This window comes from Notechis scutatus, chromosome Z (assembly GCF_049901735.1).
Source record: "Notechis scutatus isolate UNSWTSFEM ecotype Mainland chromosome Z, rNotScu1.2, whole genome shotgun sequence".
Taxonomy (NCBI): Eukaryota; Metazoa; Chordata; class Lepidosauria; order Squamata; family Elapidae; genus Notechis; species Notechis scutatus.
The window spans coordinates 55165300-55181462 of record NC_142025.1 but is presented as its reverse complement, the minus strand read 5'-3'; the positions used below and the strand labels follow the sequence as shown (position 1 = coordinate 55181462).

Genomic DNA, 16163 nt, shown 5'->3' with positions numbered 1-16163 from the left:
AACGCGCTTACATGGGGCTGCCCTTGAAGAGCATCCGGAAGCTCCAGTTGGTGCAAAATACAGTGGCCTGCATGGTTTTATGCAGACCCCAGTGTGCACATGTATCACCTCTCCTGCAGGAACTGCATTGGTTGCCAATTTGCTTCCGGGTGCAATTCAAGGTGCTGGTTGTCACCTTTAAAGCCCTTCATGGCTTGGGTCTGGGTTATCTGAGGAAACATCTCTTGCCAGTTACATCTACCCAACCCATTAGAGCGAGGAGGTAGGGAATGCTGTGGGTCCCACCCCTGAGGGAGATACACCTGGTGGGACCTAGAAGAAGGGCCAGTAGTGGCTCTGTCTCTCTAGGTCATTCCCCCAGAGATTAGAACGCCCCCCTCATTAATACTATTCCAAAAGGCACTGTAGACCTGGTTTTGCCAGCGGGCCTAGGGCACCCAGAGAGGGATGGAACCCATGAAATGGCTAGTGTGATCCACTGTTGTCGGGGTGGGGGGGAGTTGGTTTTTGTTTTGTTTTGTGTTTTCCCAAATTTTGTTCTATTGTACTTTACTAATTTATTTGATTCTTTTTGTTAGTTCTTATTGTTTTTGTTTTTATTTTTTGTTTTAAATATGATTTTACATTGTGTAAGCTGCCTCGAGTTGCCATGGGTGAATAGGCGGCAATATAAATCAAATAAATAAATAAATAAAAGAACTTCATTTAGTGATTCCAGTCCCAATTACCACTGTAGCCCAAGGATTACTTGTATTGCTTCTGTATCATTTAATTTAAAGAACTGAATAAATTTATATCTTTATATCTTTAAAGAAGATATTAAATGAAAACATAAATTTCCAATGCAGGTAATCTTTGATTTACAACCAAAATTGGGATTGTAACTTCCCTCACCAAGAAATATGGTCCTTAAGCAAATTATGAGCAATTGCATGTCCTTTTTTGTTACTATCATTAAATCTGGCTTCTTTCATTGTCTTTGCTTCTCAGAAGGTCACAAATGATGACACATGACCCCGGGATGCTACAACCAACATAAATACATGGCAGTGCCTGAATTCTCATCCCCTGATAATAGGATGCTATAACATCGTAAATACATGGGTCATCCATAAGTCACATACATGATAGTAATAATTTAACTATTATTAAATGATTAAGCTGAGGATTGCCTATTCACAGGATTATTAAAAGAAATTAAAGTTTCTGTGTTTATTATCTTCATTTTTATTGTATTATGTTTCTTATTATTTTCTTATGATTACATACTGCATTTCCCAAATAGAGATGGCTCATAGTCTCTTGAGGCCAACATTTTAATCATTCTTCCACATTAATTTTCATACTTTTTATCAATAGCATCAGAAAGAACATATCTTCCCCCTAAAGCATCACAATAGTATCATTGTTATTCATTAAACATGAAATTCAGTTAACTGAACATTTAAAAATGCATCACAAATATCAATGACGGCTGATGGTTGCTGCCAGCATCCAAGTACCTTCTTAAACTGTACAATGTTCTGAGTAGTGCAGTTTTTTTTGTAGTCTACTTGTGTTATTCCAGGAAGCTGCAATTTCTTGATGTATTTTATAAAATTCTTGGATATGGTACCAAGTGCCCCGATGACAATGGGTATCACTGTTACATGTTTCATCCATAATCGCGTAGTTTCGATGACAGGTTGCGCTATTTCATGATTTTTTTCCAGTTCTTTTTCTTTGACTCTGGCCTCTCCTTTATTGATATCTATGGCAATATCAATAAATTGTAAGTTTCGGTTTTCGACAACTGTAATATCTGGCGCATTGTGTTCCAAATGACGATCCATCTGTATTCGAAAGTCCCATAAGACCTTCTCATTTTCTTTTTCCACTTTATGTTCCCATGACTTTTCAGATTCAGGTAAATCGTATTTTTTACATAATGACCAGTGGATTAATTCAGCAACTTGGTCGTGTCTAGCTTTTGTAATCAGTTCGTGCACTTTTGTTGCATTCATATATTAAATGTGAAACAGTTTCAACTTTGTTGTTGCAAAGTCAGCAGTTTGGATTGTCATTGGATTTTTGTATCTTCACTTTCATGGCATTAGTTTGTAGTGCTTGTTCTTAAGCAGCAAGTATTAAAGCTTCACTTTCTTTCTTGATGGTTCCCATCTTAACCATGCCCATGTCAAATTGTCATCACATTTTCCGTTAATGTTTTTCAAGTGCTGTCCATGAAAAGCTTTGGTTTTCCATCTATTTAATCTGTCATCCAGCTGTTTTTCCTTATATTCTGCCTTTGTTTCTGTTGTTTTTATAATGTTCTCCATTTTCACAGCCTACAGCAATTTTTCTGTACTTTGGTTCACATAATCATTCAAACTTCATTTTTCTTCTTCTACAGTTTGATGGATTTGCAATAGCTCTCTGCCCCCTATTTTTCTTGGTAGATACAACCTGCCGATGTCACTTTGTAGATGTAAAGCCTGCGTGTTTTCCAGTCCAAGTTTTCCAGTTCAGCCAAAGTCCAGTTGATGATTCCCGCTGGGTAGCATATCACTGGAACTGCTCATGTATTAATGACTTTAATTATGTTTCAAGCATTCAGCTTTGATTTTAATCTTTTGCAGACCTTCCTGATGTATTCCTTTTGCGTTGACTCCATTCAAGATGTTATCTGCTTCCAATATGCCTAGGCATTTGTAAATGTCATCCTTTGCTAATGCTTATGCTTCCATTTCGCAGTTCTATTCCTTCTATGTTCTCCATTTTTCCTTGTTGCATGGATAATATAGCACATTTTTCAAGTCCAAAGTTCATTTTGATGTCATTGCTGAACAGTTGAACTGTGTTGAGTATTGATTTAAATCCAGTGAGGCTTTTCATATACATTTTTAAGTCATCCATGTAAAGTAGATGGCTTATCTTGCCATGTTAGCTTGAGATTTGGTATCCCAATTTTGTGTTTCTTAGGATTATTGTCAGTGGAACTAATGCGATGTTGAACCATAGTGGTGAAAGTGAGTCCCCTTGGAAGATTCCTTGTCTGATGTTGACTTCACCAATGTTCTCCCCATTTGCTGTTATAACTGTTTTCCATTTCTGCATATTTGCTTTCAAAAATGTACAAATATTTTTGCTGATTCCAAAGTTTTCCAGACAGGTGTTAATCCATCTGTGGGGTAATGAATCAAATGCCTTCTTATAACCAATCCATGCCATATTTAAATTTGTTTTTCTTCATTTTGCATTTTTAGTACCATTTTGTCAATGAGCACCTGATCTTTTGTTCCTCTTGATTTTTTATAATTTCCTTTTTGTTCTACTGGATGCAAACTGTTTTTCATCAGATGATTGAATACTGAATTTGCCAGTATTCTTGTAAAAAGTTTGAACATTGTTGTTTTTGTTGTTATTATTTTACACAAAAAATGACAGTGTACTCAGCAAACGAGATAACTATGCTGGGTTTCATATCACAAATCACTAGTCAAACACTTCCCAAGCGTTTAGGACTGCGTAATGTATTGGTGGATTATGCAAGCAGATCCCAGTAAGGTGGCCTTCTGCAGCTGACCAATGGTGATTTTGTCAGTGCCAATTGTTTTTAAGTGCTTGCCTAGGTCTTTAGGCATAGCACCCAGTGTGCCGAGTACCACTGGAACCACCTGCACTGGTTTATGCCAGAGTCTCTGCAGTTCAATTTTCAAGCCTTGATATCTGGTGATTTTTTTCAAGTTGTTTCTCGTCGATTCTGCTGTCACCAGGTATGGCAATGTAGATTGTTGTGACTCCGAGACTTGAACCTAATCAATTAGCAGATGTGGGTTCGAGCGAGGAAGACGATCTGGCACTGAGATTTGAGCCTGCATTGCTGAGCGACCTTGAGAGGAGTCTGGGGGAAGAGGAGGAGTTGAATCTGAGAGATGAACCTGATTTATTAGAAGTTTCAGAGACATCTTCCTCTTCTGGAACTCCCTCCCTGATTGCACCTCAGGTGTTAACTGTTAATCAGGAAAGTGTATCAGAGGATTCCAGCTGTGATGAAACTGCCGGATGCTGGCTGGATGCCAGAACTAGGAGAAGATTGAGATGTCAATCTCAATTAGAAAAGAGACGTCAGCAAAGGATTAATTAATGAGACTAACACGCCCTTTCTTAGAGGATATAGGGGTGCGCATGACTTTGAAATATTTGCTGGAAAACAAAGTGAATCTTGCCTTTGAAAGACTTGCATCTGATTTACTGCGTTGTGAGTTACGAACTTTACAGAATTGCCGGACAGATTCTAGGAGGATTGCCAAAGGACTGTGATAACAGAGCAATTCAATCTTCTGACTCCGGTTTTGTTTACGTAAAGTATTTGACTATTTAACTTGAAGTTTCATCTGTGGATACAGGTGGAACAGAACAGTAGATGATTCACACTTTTTTCTTCTCCACAATCATGATATCCAGGATATTGTGTTCCAAAACTTTGTCAATCTGTATTCAGAAGTCCCACAGTAGTTTTGCATGCTCATTTTCAACCACTTTTTCAGGTTTATGATCCCACCAGTTCTTTGCTACAGGCAGATGGTAGGTGCGAGACAAGTTCCAATGGACCATCTGAGCAACTGTGTTGTGACGTTGTTTGTAGTCAGTCTGAGCAATTGTCTTGCAACAGCTCAGTGTGTGATCGATGGTTTCGTCCACTTCTTTGCAGAGTCTGCATTTGGGGTCATCAGCAGATTTTTCTATTCTGGCTTTGATTGCATACGTTCTAATGGCTTGTTATTGGGCTGCAAGAATCAGGCCCTCTGTTTCTTTCTTCAATGTTCCGTTGGTCAGCCATAACCAGGTCTTTTCCTTATCTACTTTTCCTTGGATCTTTTTAAGGAACTGCCCATGCAGTGCTTTGTTACACCACCTGTCAGCCCAAGTTTGCATCGCTGTTTTTCTGTATCTATTCTTGGTTTGCTGCACTTTGAGCAGCTCCCTGTTGTTAATCTTCATCAAAGCTGGTTGTTGTTGTTGTTGTGCCATACTGGACCAAGTGATACATTGTTACAAGGCTGTAAAAGGTACTACAATATTAGAGATGCCTGTTACACATTGTCCTCAGCTGGGTTTACTTGTCCTTTTTCTCTCAAGCAATTATAATTATGTTACCTTCACTCTAAAATGAAGTATAACAATTTAAATTGTATGATAGCCTTTAAATTGTAAGCTGTCTAGAGTTGTCTTAGCGAGATGAGTGGCATAGAAGTTTAATAATAAATAAAATAAAATAAATAAAATTTAGATTTCTGCCTTTAAATACAATGGAGCAGAATTTAATCACTTATCAAAAACAATAGGTTGTAGGAAAATATTCCATTAAAAGTTTAGTAATGGACATACCTGTTGGATTCTATGTAGACACTTAACAGCCATCCATTTTTGCTCAGAACTGAAAGGATATTCTGCTTTTCTTATGTAATCCTGCTGGATTCCATCTAAACCCATCTATAACAAAAGATATTTCAGTTCTTCAACCTACACCCTTGACATCCTACTCATTTTACATACTTATGTTATTTACATCATTTCACTACTTCATTTATTTCTTTCAATTGTATTCACAACATTCCTTACTTTTAATTTCCCTTCAATACTTTTTATTAATAAAGGTTATAACTATAGTTATGTAGTCCAATTTCATTTCTCTATTTCACTAAAATTATTTCACTTGATTAGTAAAAATATTTTGCTAAAATTTGTTATCTAATGTTAAAACTATAATGAAAGAGTCAACATATTTTATTTTTCCAAAATCTTTAGATGGTCTATCAGAATTTTATAGAATCCAGACATGATTTTTGAAGCGTACTTTATCTCAGTCAAGAACCACTGTTTAATTATTTATGCAGATAGACTATTCTGTTATATTTTTATTTTAAAAAAATCAAGGGTTAAAATTATTGTACATTAATTATAATAATGAAAAACAGAATACATCTGATGTTTTGCCTAACAGAAACATGTAAAGGTCCAATCTTAAAACCTTTGCATAAAAAGAGTTGTGGTGGTATTTTTTAATACTGTTGGCTTATTCAGCATCAGAAGTTGAACATATTCTATACCCTACACTTAATTGCATACACTTCAGGTTTCCACCAGGTTCTTGTATTCTATCCATAGTATTATTTCTTATGTTATCAATGCCTATAACCAAATCATAACAAGGTAATTTTCCTTTTTATAAAAAATGCTAGTGCCTAAGCTAAAGAAGCTTAACACTGAAGTTTTTATTAATTCTAGAACCATTTCAACTTCTAGAGACTTCAAATCATCAACTATTCTTTATTATTCAAACAGTAACTTAACTGATTAATTTATGACAATTTAGAAAAATTGAAATTAAAAGCTTCAAAATTCAACAGATAAGTTATAAGATGATTAGAATTTGAAATCTTAGCATTTTATTTAAAAATACAAAATATTTCTGGTTCACTATCAAAGAAAAATTAGAACACAAGCACTTTTTAAGGCTCTTGCTATATCTATTAGAACTGCTAGTTCAGTTTTTTAATTGGATTTTATTCATTGGATTGCATTATATATTTATATATCTATATATAATATGTGTTTATGAGCACATATATTACTTGTTGTTGCATTGGTTCAGTTTTCATAGTAAGCTTCAACTAATAATAACATTTATACAACAAGTAGTCCTTGATTTGCAAGTTTGTTTAATAACCATTCTAAGTTACAACATCACTGGAAAAAATGCCTTATGACAATTTTTCACAAGATTATTGGGGTCCCCATGATCACATGATCAAAATTTGGATATTGACAACTGATTCATATTTATAACAGTTGCAGTGTCCTTCTAACAAGCAAAGTTAATGGGGAAGAAGATTCATGTTAGTCAACTATGTGACTAACTTAACAACTGCGGTGACTGACATAACAACTGTGGCGAGAAAGATCATAAAGGGCACCAAAATTCACTTAACAAATGTTTCACTTAGCAACAGAAATTTTGGGCTCAATTGTGGATGTAAGTCGAGGACTACCTGTCTTACAATACTTTTGTTAGTCTAACGTTCTTTGTCCCAAACAACAAGAATAATAATAGAATCACAGCTTATCCTGTATGGTTTTTTTGGAAGACGTGTTTTATATTTTTAGATTAGTATCACCCATTGGTTCAGTGCACTTCTTACCTTCATAGCAAGAGCAATTAAGGCTCCTTCAGTTGGTTTTCCCATTAAAGTGTTGTTTCTAATTATAGCATCATTGCACACATACCCAGCCTACAAAGAAAAAAAATGTTACTATAAAAAACAAATGTTTCTATTTCAGAAGATAGTTATTTTTCTGCCAGGCTTACCTCAACAATTCTGCCAATAGATGGTTTGCTAAATCCATGAACAATATCACCTTCAACAATGACTTCCCCAAATCTATTATAGCCCACTCCAGTAACCTGTGATAAAATAATCAGCACAATTATCAAACCTTATGATCTTAAAAATAATGTAGGAAAAGTAATGATTTGTTAAACACAAATCCTTGATTCTCCCTTATTTATTTAATGCATGGCATATCATACATGGACTAGAAATATATATTAACATTTCAACTAGATTGGTAAAACACAATAAAATATGTTTTTAAAAAATCTATGTTCAAATACCAATGTCTAGGCCATCTAACCATTGAAACACAGCATATACTTCTGGTTTTCAGCAAAAACTGTCAATGCGAGAAAATTGTTTAATTTAATGACTGCAGCATTTACTTAACAACTAAGGCAAATCATATTGAAAAATTGTGCCCAGCCGTGTGATGCCTTAACTTACAGCTGCAACAATTTACAATCATAATTCTAGGTTCAATGATAAACAAGGATTACATGTATAAATATATAATTTTGAAATAACTATCCAATAGTCCAGGGTTTCTCAACCTTGACAACTTTAAGATAAATGAACTTCAACTCCCAGAATCCCCCAGGCAATACATTGTAAATCCACATATTTTATAGTTGCCAAGGTTGAAAAATCCCAATTAGTCATAGAGGCTAATTTTCTCTAATAACAGCTAACCCCTAGGAAAAAGATTTCAGAACAATTACCCTTTAGTAAACAAAGTGTCACTGATGCTCACATACCTCAGCATGTAGTCCATCTGCTGTGAATATATGAGTAACAGTCATTTCATTTTTTGTCAGTGTACCAGTTTTATCAGAACAAATTACATTGCAACATCCTAGAAAGCATAAACAATATTATCAGTTTATTATTTGTGAGATTTAATTAGATAATGGAATATAAGAGCAAAATCTCTATCAAGAATCTAAAATAACAGAGAAGAATCATTGCTTAAGTCAGGGATAAGAAAAGTCCCACAATCTGTGGCGTAGCCATGTCATAAACCTCCAGGGTTTCAGGCCAATTCATTTTTAAAGAGAGGCCTTATAAAGTTTTAGCATAATTTATGCTGGAGCTGTACTGTTCACATTCCATCAGGAACAACTGCAAGGCAGCCGATTCCACCAATTTGCCCCTTTGACCAAAGGAAGGATTGGGATGGCCAAGTTAACAAGCACTTGCAGGTGCTCTGGATGAAGGATCTGCAAGTGTTGCTCTGCAACAGCCACCATTTGGCTTTTCCATTTAGGAAGATGAAGACTATCATGATCCAAATCTGAAGAAATATATATTTCAAAATATTTTACTGGCTCCTCTTCATGATTTGGATGATTACTTTTGGAGCAGAACTTTGGATTGGGGCCTGAACTAATGATATACTCTAAGCAGCAAAAAGGTTCTTAGGTCCAAATTTATTCCTGATTTTTGGGTTTAGTTAAGGCAAGTCAACTAGTTTTCTCCAGATGAAAATACCAAATTCTCTCTTTTACACTTTTTACACTATTTATTATTAAATAGACAACATTTTGTCTATTTAATAAACTTCAGTTGTCAAACAGGTATTCCCTTAATAACATATAGTCATTCAATCTAATGCTTTGATTTTAGAACTGTTGTCTCAATTAAAAGAGTAAACATGGATAGATATATCTCCTAAGGAAAGGTTCTACAACTCTAATCATGCAAATATAGTAGTTTTCATTGCTATTCTAAAGCTTGGTTTTCTATCTGGGTAGGTATCATTACACTGTGAAACACAGTGAATACAGTTAAAGCTATTTTTGATATGGTACAAAAGCTTGGCTATGGTCAATAGCTATATTACTGAATTCTGCGCCAGTTCAATGAGTTATATTTTCTCTTCCAAAAACAAGGCCTCATTAATATACAACAATTCAAGCTTAAGTCTGCCATTTTAATTGCCTGCAGATTGTTTCTTGCAATTTTTAAACACAGTAAAAATATTCATCAGCATATATAGAAATGACAGTTACTATTCCAGAAATAAAAGGGCTTAATATACTTTATTTAGTGGATTTTTTGGAGCACTGCTTTTTATCCAACATGCCATTTATACTCAAAGTATTTTTAATACATGTTTAAATTATCCCTAGATATTTTTAGCAGTCTTGTATATTATAGTTAATCTTACCTAAAGTTTCAACAATTGGCAATTTTTTCACAATGGCCTGTTTCTTAACCATTCTCATTACACCAAGAGCCAATGTTACTGTTACAACAATTGGAAGACCTTCCGGGATGGCAGCAACAGCTAAACTGCAATATTGAAAGAATATGTTAATTAAGTTATATGTCAATATTAAATGCAGAAAAAATGACTTACACAGTTAAATTAGAGTATTGACAGATTTCATGAATAATTGCATTCAAAGAGAACTGGGGAGCTGACTGGTGTTTTGCTTTTTTCCTGTGAAATTTGAGGTTTCTAAAGCAGAAGCATACTTGTTAATCCAAAATTAATTCAAGTAGCATAGCTTAACTCTAAAATGTTTATTGAGATTACCACAACTTCCAAAACTCTTTTCTGCTGTATCATAGCAAGAAAAGTTAAGAGTCAACTTAAGTCTATATGCAAAATTGGGATTTCCCCCCCCCCCCCACTTATTTACACAGAGACGGAATCTATTAAATATATGACAGTCCTGAATGTAAGTTCTGCATTTCATGATGTTCTTTAGGGAATGAAATCTGTTTTTGTACAAGATAGTGGGCATAGAATAAGAATCTTACCTGACACCAATGGTAAACATGTCAAGGATATGTTTTCCTTGCAACCAACCAACTAACATAATTATTCCTATAAAAATAAATAGAACTTATAAACATCAATCCTTATTGATATTAACACCCTTCCCCACAATGCGTCCCAAATATTGATGATCAATAATTTAACTGATTCCTTACCAATTATACCGAAAGAATACAAGGAAAGCTGCTTCCCTAGTAGATCCATGCTTCTCTGCAAAGGTGTCTTTGGTGCCTTTATTTAAAAAAAATTGTCAGGCTGATATTATTAAACTCATTGATTTGCTGAATTTGCACAGTTGTTTCACATTCACTGAAATCATGCAAAAATTAGAGGATTAAACTATTTTAAAGAATTCCTTAGAAAAACCTTACACCTGAGAGATATGAAAGAAAAAATATTATAAATTTAAATTCTAAATCTTAAAGAATCTAAATTCAGGCTAGTATCCACTTCAAATTTTGTACAATGTTTGAACTTATTTCTGTACATCTGTATGCAATGATATAAACTATTTTAAGAGTATTGATATTAGTCTGCCATGCAAGTTTGAAATTATTCAGGAAAAAACATTTCTGCATAGGTAGCATAGGTAGGCTGCAAATTATGACCTCAATTGGGATTGGAACTTCCATCAGTAAACAATTCAGACTTAGATGACTCACCGTGTGACCACGGTTTAGCAGTTCCAGTAGACCCAGGTGTGGTCCTTAGGCCAAGACAGTGCTGTTATTAGGCAAGGATCTCATGCTTCTTCTGCCCTGCTGTGGTTGTCTTAACTTCAATTCCTCCCACTCGCCTATCTTCCCCCATCTCTGCCTTTTTGTATGTCCTGCATGCCTCCTTCTCCCTGTCACTGCTGCATCCCACTGCCCACCGTTGCTATTTTCTTCCTCCTGCTTGTAGAGGGGGATCCAGGTGCTTGGCAAGGCAACTCTGGGGTGCACATATTGAGAATGGGGAGAGCCAGTGATAGTTTCCTGGGCAAAAGTGGAGGCTCTTTGGGATGCATGGTTGGGATGGATTTGGAAGAAAGGAAAGGACTGTAGGCTTTTATGAGTGCTGTGTACACTCTGCAACTCACACAGCAGCCAAGGAACCGCTTCTGATCTCCCTGCTGTCAATGCATGCATCCCAAAGCTGCACCCTTATCCAGCACCTGGATTCTGGGCAACCAGCAGGAGAGGAAAGATGGCAAAGATAAGCCACCAGTAGTGGGAGATATGATAGCAGGGGCAGCAGAGGTAAGTGGTGGAGTGCTGGGCTACCCAAAAGAGCAAAGATAGGGAGAAGACAGATGGAGGAGGAGGTGAAGCACCCCTGCAGTCATGAGTGTGGGTGGGCCCAAATTTTGATAATGTGACTTCAAGGGCACTGCAATCACCATAACTTCAGGCATGAGTTGTAAATACTTTTATTCAATACTATTCTAACTTCTAACAGTCATTGACTGAATGGTTATAAATTAATAACTAGTCAAGGTTTATATATTAGTTAAGGTTTACATTAATATTATTTGTGAAATGTTACTTACTTCTTCTGCTTGCATCATTTTGAAAACCTCGCCAAATTCAGAGTTTTCACCAGTTCCAATAACTATCCCCTACAAAACAGAAGCAAAAAGATTAGAAGTAAATTGTTTAAAATTGCTCTATTCAGGAAGTCAATTTGGTTTGCCTAAATTTAATTTTTAGAAAAAAATACAAACAAATACTCAAGGATTCTGAACAGTTAAAGCAGAACTAATCTGTGTTGACTAAATTTCCAAATACATTCTTAGAAATATAAGATGTACACTACAAAATGTAATCAATGGTGGTCTAGTCTAGTATTCTTTGCAACAAAGAGACAGTAAGTGACTCCACAGAATCTGACATACAAAGTTTAAGTTCTTAGTTGCATTGATTACTCATTACATAAATATATATTTCAGTTATGATTCCATCTTAATTAAAATAAATATATTTAACACAATTAGTTTCAAAATAATGTCAGCATTCCAGGGAACCTCCATTCCTATCAGTAACTCCGAGACAAGCATAATCTCAAAAGTACCTTTATTAGAATAGCACCTGGCACATCTGTGGAATTTCGAAACTAAAAGTTTCCCGGACTTCCCACAATGACCCAAACTACAAACCATCCCCTTTTCTCTCATCATCACATCACATGAACCAATCCCAAAGTAACTTCTTTTTTGTTTCTGCACCACACTCTATGACCTTGAACTAACAAAAGAATTCTATTTTGTCTACTTAGAGTTACCCAATAAAAATCACCCCCTCCCACTTTCTCAAGCTATGTGGCAGCGATAAGGATTCCAAAGCTGACAGTTGTGAACAATTCATTTTTCAACACTTTCAACAAATTACAAACAGGCAACTGAAAATATTCATGATATATTTTCCAAAAATATTTAAAATACATATTCTATCTCTGATCTATTTTTTTAGAATTAGTCTGATAACCTTTGAAGAAAATTACCTTGGCTTTTCCACATCGAACAAGTGTTCCCATAAAAGCAATATTGCTTCTTGATGTCAGATCTCCATTCATAGCAGCTGGTTGGGGAGAAGTGCATTTAGAGCACGGAGTTGTCTCACCTGTCAAACTCGATTCATCAATAGAGAGATCAATTGCCTTTGAGAGCAAACAGATAAAATTAAAAAGTGCATTCTATTATGCATTATACTTTTTTAAAGTGGTAGGGGCTGTACTTAACAGTGAAACAACTGTTCTATTAGGGGATGGAGGATAGTGAGCAAAATTGAGATGTTACTTAAGTAAATCCTTTCATTTGAAGTGCCCTATGTTGTACTTATATTACACATTCCAGAGTAACTTACTTTAGGTCTCATCTCTTTGATTTTATATTATTAACAAATCATACTATAGAAACAACAGGAAAACAACATGTATAATCAGAATTCAGGTAACACATTACTTAGGGAAACAAATCCTACCTTTGAAAGCTTTCCACTTTTCCTTTTTCACTTATAAATATATAATAATGCTGTTAGGAAATTCATAATGAGTTAGCTCTTTAAGATGACTGAATGACTCAAAATTAAAACTATTAAACATTCTGTCCTGAAATATAAATTGTATCTTTTGAAAATAATCAACAATTCATCTAAATATCTTAAAACCTTAGATAAGTATCACAACTGTTCCCCAAATATTTACAAGCATAATCATATCTGGTATTTCCAGGGTGACCTAAAACCACTAGATGAAAATGTAATAGAATTGGATTATCAATAGTCACAAAAGGAGCATAAAATAGCTCCAACAGTAGGAGGAATTACATTTTTACTTGATACAATATTATAGCATTCAGTTGTTAAAATTGGCTTATGAGTGCACATTGTTAGAAATCTAAAGAGAAGTCAGTTCTATTATTTACTATCATTGACTTCATACCTCAAATAAGCGCAAGTCTGCAGGAACTCTATCACCCACTGATAGGCAGACAGTATCTCCAGGAACTAAGTCTCTTGCAAGTGTATGTTCTACCCTTCCTTCTCGAACACTGGAGAGACATAAATAAAAACCTAACAGAATATATTATTCCTTCACATTTATTTTAAGAATTAAAAAGAAAATACCTTTACATTTAACAGCTAAATAAGACCACAATGTACATTAGTCCTATCCTGATGGTATTCTAAAAAGCCCTAATGACCTGTAGAGGTAGATGGGAATGACCTTGGAAGACAGGAGGAAGAGCCACAGACTAGATAATCATCATGCAAAAGGTATCTCAATCTACAGAAACAGAGGAGATGTGGGAAGCATTTTAGATTAGACCCCCACTAGTTTTCCACTGAGTAGAAGGAAAGGAAGGGAAGAATACTTTCAGATTGGCAAGATTTTGTTAATTTAACTTTACAGTAAGGATAGAGAGAGTATCTATGTGCTTCTTCACTGGACTATCTCAAAGGGCTAATAAGACTTGATTATTTTCCAAAGCTTTGGGTTAAAGTGATTAGAACATGTAAGATACATTTGCATGTATAAGTGTGGATGACCAGATTTATCATTTTCTACCCCCCCCCCCCTTTTAAAAAAACATTTCTACTTATATTGTATTTTCTACCTTCTTTAGTTTTATGTAAGCTACCCAGAGTCAATCTGGGCTTATGCAATGCCTACATTTAATAAATTAAAACAAACTATAATTATAATCTTTGACTACCCTTTGTGTATACTTCTGGATAAAATTTGATTGATTTGCTATACTAAACATCTTCCCTTTCAGATATTTGTTCCATTTGAAGTAAAAATTGTGACTGAAGTTCATCAATATGAACAGAAATCAAAATGCCAACTATTTTTTCTCCTTTATTAAAATTCCTTTGAAATTTGTATCATGAATGTTGAATATTAAAAAAACATAATGTGGTTTTTGCACAATGATTTTTCCACATCTATAATTTGCCAGATTTTTAATGAACTATTGTACAGAATCAAAACTATGGTCAGGAGCTGTCTTATGGAATCTCTTTAAAAAGATCATTTTAGAGAGAGCTGGATTAAAAGCAGGTTTGCGTGGACTCATACAAATTGATGGAATTTAAGGTATGCATGTTTGAATACAGGTCAGTATAATTTAATAGCCACAAATTCCAGCAATTTATATATAAATGATAAAAACCTTAAAATATGATATATTTGAAAGATTGTACATTTTTATTTATATGACTATGAACTATTTCTCTGCCCATATGCACATTTTCAACAAACTAGATTCCCCCTTCAAAAGGTCAATTATCATCTGGTGGCTCAAAAGTGTCTGCATTCGCTATTCTTTCAATGAAAAAAGAACATAAAAATATGTCATTTAAAGAATCCCCGCTCATCATTTATTTTCAAAGAATATTTCATACTATTCTTCACTCTAATCTTTAGATATAATTTAAAATTAAATTGAAATCATCAAAATAATTACTGCTAAACAGAAGCCAATTCAAATAAATCACAGGTTCAGTCATTTTGCATAATATGAAATTAGATGTGCATCTTCAGACATGTCACATACATGTAAAACCAGAATAAGCTACTCCTTACCAGTGACATTCTGGAGGTACAAGTTTACTCAATTCTTCCAGAGATTTTTCAGAACGATATTCCTGCAAATACAAAGCATGAAATTAGAGACCAGGCTTTAGTATATGCACAAGATTTCTGAATGTTTGTACTTCCGTAGTTGATTTGGTATTTTCCACATGTGCAAAATTATTAACTGATATTTTTTTCTCTGAGGGGCAGAATTAAATTTTCAGCACAAAATGTAATTGTTGTAGTGGATCTTCCCAGGTCAGCCCAATCATAGGACACCAAGTGACTTTCTCATGGCAGCTGGCCGCCTTCTTTGGAACAATTAATGTGACTGGTTATGGAGTGAACTACCTAGCTCTTCCCATGTGGCTCACACTGATTTCTCCACTCCAGAAGTCTCTTTCACAATTTGGGTAAAAAAGTCAGTAAACTGCATCACTGAATGCTATTACTGCCTCCAGAAGATCAGTCATAATTCACTTTAATTACTTGACAAGAACCATTCCATGGCATAATCAAGAAATGACATCCAGGACTTATGGAGAATATGGCTAACTGAAAATATGCACGGGAAGAGATCTCCAAAGAATTTCTTCATGGAGTGTTGCTCTTTTATCTTTTAACTGAAGGGACAGATATCCCATCAGTTTTTATGACCCACCCAGTTAGGATGTGTCAACGAACTTCCCCTCAGAACCCTTCATTACAGCTATAAGCCGGCGAATTGCTTCTGGAATTGAATTCCGAAGCTATCTGCCTGCCAAAAGCTGGGAGGGAAGGGGCTGCAATCTGTTCGGGGGTTGAAGAAGCCGTCTATTTTAAAATTCATTTTCCAAAAATAAATGACATCCAGAAATTTCATGTAGCACTATTATTCTGTGTAGGTACTTTTACAATGAATATTACTACAACCTGTATTACATGCCTATTAGCAAAAGTGG

At 35.0% G+C, this 16163-nt stretch overlaps 1 protein-coding gene across 13 annotated transcripts in view; it reads right to left on the bottom strand.

The window, feature by feature from the left end:
- The window catches only part of ATP2C1 (ATPase secretory pathway Ca2+ transporting 1), an 80781-nt gene that overhangs the window by 29295 nt on the left and 35323 nt on the right, over positions 1-16163 (bottom strand). For all 13 annotated transcript variants that reach the window (XM_087946092.1, XM_087946091.1, XM_087946099.1 and 10 more), the window contains 11 exons: positions 15232-15293; positions 13585-13693; positions 12646-12801; positions 11696-11764; positions 10320-10395; positions 10146-10212; positions 9547-9671; positions 8135-8232; positions 7352-7447; positions 7185-7274; positions 5371-5475 (listed from right to left, as the gene is read on the bottom strand). In XM_087946092.1, coding sequence (XP_087802218.1) covers positions 5371-5475; positions 7185-7274; positions 7352-7447; positions 8135-8232; positions 9547-9671; positions 10146-10212; positions 10320-10395; positions 11696-11764; positions 12646-12801; positions 13585-13693; positions 15232-15293 — 1053 coding nt within the window. The remainder of the gene's footprint in view (positions 1-5370; positions 5476-7184; positions 7275-7351; positions 7448-8134; positions 8233-9546; positions 9672-10145; positions 10213-10319; positions 10396-11695; positions 11765-12645; positions 12802-13584; positions 13694-15231; positions 15294-16163) is intronic.